The sequence below is a fragment of the Arachis ipaensis genome, chromosome B10 (genome assembly GCF_000816755.2).
Source record: "Arachis ipaensis cultivar K30076 chromosome B10, Araip1.1, whole genome shotgun sequence".
Lineage (NCBI taxonomy): Eukaryota > Viridiplantae > Streptophyta > Magnoliopsida > Fabales > Fabaceae > Arachis > Arachis ipaensis.
The window spans coordinates 116,641,202-116,644,630 of record NC_029794.2 but is presented as its reverse complement, the minus strand read 5'-3'; the positions used below and the strand labels follow the sequence as shown (position 1 = coordinate 116,644,630).

The window sequence follows — 3,429 nt, the reverse complement described above, 5'->3', positions numbered from 1 at the left end:
GAACCAACTGAACACACTAACAATCAAGTGAATGAAAATGACCAACTCTACTGAACTGAACACCATTCATGTTGTGAATAAAACGTTATAAGCATTCAATCAGCAACAAAAGCATTTTTGAATGCAAAAGGACTCAACTGAACACACTAACAACCAAGTGAATGAAAATAACCAACTCCATTGGACCGAACACCATTCACGTGCTGAATAAAACGTGATAGACATTTAATGATCAAGAAAATATTTCTGCATGCAAAAGGACTCAACTAAACACATTAACAATAAAGTGAATGAAAATGAGTAACTCCACTGAACCAAGCAACATGCATGTGCTGAATAAAATGTTATAAATATTCATTCATCAAGAATAGTATTTTTGCATGCAAAAGAAGTCAACTGAATGTACTAACAATCAAGTGAATAAAAAATAGCAACTCCACTGAACTGAATGAAAATAAGAACACATTTCATTTCAAGCCCTAGCTATGCTGTAAAAATGGAATCAGAATACGTCGATCTACTAAACGAAGCAACTCTATCCAGTAAACCTAAACTGCAACTAGGAGAAACGCGAGATTGCAATATTTATTAAAATGAACAGTAGTTTTTCTTATACCTTCGTCAATCTCTGTTGCTGTGGTGGTTCGTTTTTGCTTCTTACTTCTGAAATCTTCTCGCGATTCTTCTCTAGTAGTAATTTCCGTAGAGAACGTGAGTGAAGTTCAAGTGATTTTGAGATAGATTCGAAGAGAACAAGCAGTTTCATGTGTGTTGAAGAAGAAGGAATGTTTTTCATAATAAAGTGCGAATGAAGTAGCGGTTTCGTGTATGTTGAGTGCGTGCATTTCATGTTTATTTAATGGTATTGAATTTTTTTTTTTTTTTGTATTGAACCAACTTAAATAAACTTAAATACAAAATTACATGAATGTGTAGCATGGCTGTTAAAAAAATTAATATATAAAATTTAGGTTTTGGTAGTTAACTCATAATTATATATTTAAGATTTAAGCGGCATGACTCATCGGCCTATATAAACAGGTATTTGGGATGTTCATTTCTGAGGTCCTGCACTTGTTATATTTTGAGTGTGGGAAGAACAATAAACATGGGTGGCAGAGTGTTGTGCAAAATGTTGGTTGCAGCATTGTTTATGTTATTCAGTGCCCAAAATGCATTAGTAAGTTGTGCTTTGAGTTCTGAATTGCAAGAACAAATCAATGCAATCAACGAACAAGGGCCATACATAGGTTTGGTCATACCAAATTCCTTTGAACTCGATCCTCTTCTTAGCAATTCAGACTACATTGCTAGTGGTTATGTCCTAGACGTTTCAGGTAAAATAATTAATTAAAAGAAATTTTGACATAATTAATTAATTATTCGTAATTATAATTCGTATATATAATTAACCTTTTTTTTTTTTTAAATGAAGGCAGGAGATTTCGCTTTGGAGCCATTGGTGACAAGCCTGTTATATTGGTCATGACAGGATTAAGCATGGTAATTAATTAATTAATAATTACTATTGTTTCGCAATGTGTTTTATTTTGATTGGAATTTCTTTTGATTATACTCATGTATGAATATGCAGATAAATGCAGGAATAACTACTCAGCTTCTTTTGAGCCTTTTCAACATAGAAGGAGTGGTGCATTATGGCATAGCTGGAAATGCAAATGAACAACTTCATATTGGAGATGTTGCTATTTCTCATTATTGGGGTCATCTGGGCCTTTGGAGTTGGCAGGTATATATCTATATGTGACATGGCGGTAGACCCTTAAATGGAATTTTGATGTGCGGACGGATTAGTTCTTTGTCTATTAGGTTGGGGGATACTGTGGACAACCAAAAAGAAAAATCTATATGTGTTGGGATACGAATTTCACATTGTGCATTCAACAACTCATTGGCCAGCAACAGAGTTAGAAGATATCATGAAAAACCAAAGAGGAAGTATAGGGAGCTAATGGAGTATCTGTACAATGTGTACAATGGGCTGCATTGTGTTCGATTCAGTAGGATATTAGATGTTTATTATCCCTGATACCCGGATGGTTATTCTGGATAGTATGGGTGTATTGTGTTTGATAAATTAGTAGTATTTTACCTTAGATGTTCATTTTTAACTCATATTGGGCCAAATAAATAGCCCATCGTACACATTGTACAGATACTCCATTGGCTCCCTAGCAGGATTCAAAAACAAAAGAAATATTATAACCAACTTGGATTAGTCAAGTGATAATCTCACTCGTTCACTCAAATAAGGGTTGAAAATTCGAATCTCACTTTGTGTATGCATTAATTCATTGACTAATAACAAACCCTTAAATAAAACTTAAATTGGGCACTTTACTGTACAGACTGGAATGGTATAGAGAGAATATAATTCCTTTTATAGTTATTTTTTATTATTTTATTATTATTCAAAATATAGGTCGTACTTTTATTAATCTCCCTTTCATTCTAGGTGAAAACTCAGATGCAGTCGACTTCATGTGAAGTTGATAAATGATAATCGATAGATGAAAATTTAGTCAAATCAGTCAAATCATCTAACGACTCTCAGCTATCAACTTCACATGAAGTCGACTGCACCTGAGTTTCTACCTTCATTCTATTAAAGGAAAAATCTGTAAACTTACATCTTTACCATATAATTCACCAACTTAAATTCACAACATATTAATCTTTTACTAGCCGAATTTAAAGATACGTAAATACATTGGAGAAATGTATTTATTAATTACTTTTTTCTTTTATAAACATTTTTCTTTATTTATGTCTGTTAAAATCTTACTATTTTCGGCATTTATAAAAAAAAATTGAAGGTCAAATTATAAAACTAATGAAAATATATATTAATCATTACTACTTATCTGCATGGAATAATAATAGATGCTGTTTAATTACCATGCATATTTTGGTAGAATATAAAAATTTTTCCTCTTCAATTGAAATCTATTTAAAAGTTANNNNGGGCTAGGGCCGGAGAATGAACTACCCTTAGAACCAAACGGAGACTACACAAGAAAATATGGACACTTAAAATTTGCAGATTACACATCAAATGTTACTGCGGATAGTTCATATGACAACCTTCTCAACAATATTTTTTACCAACCAGAAGAGATTTTCCCCATTGATGGCACTCCTGAACAAAGGCAACATGCTTTTTGGGTTCAGGTTGATACCACTTACTACAACACTGCTAGCAGACTCAAGGTAATTTAATTTAGTGTCTAATAATTTACTCACCCCCATTCTAATTTTATTATATTTACTTATGGTTGGAGGGATTATTATTATTTTGGAAAAAAATAATGTTGATGTGTTTTGTTTTATTGTGAATATTTTTTAATTAAGCGACTTATAATTATTTATATACTTCCTTTTATTAATTTAATTTTTAATAAGTAGTTT

General features: G+C 32.0%; 1 protein-coding gene across 1 annotated transcript in view; it reads left to right on the top strand.

Moving 5' to 3' along the window:
* LOC107622936 overlaps positions 1,042-3,429 on the top strand; it is a 4,023-nt gene continuing 1,635 nt past the window's right edge. The window contains exons 1-4 of the mRNA XM_016325016.2: positions 1,042-1,337; positions 1,436-1,503; positions 1,595-1,764; positions 2,979-3,231. Coding sequence (XP_016180502.1) covers positions 1,109-1,337; positions 1,436-1,503; positions 1,595-1,764; positions 2,979-3,231 — 720 coding nt within the window. The 5' untranslated portion in view covers positions 1,042-1,108. The remainder of the gene's footprint in view (positions 1,338-1,435; positions 1,504-1,594; positions 1,765-2,978; positions 3,232-3,429) is intronic.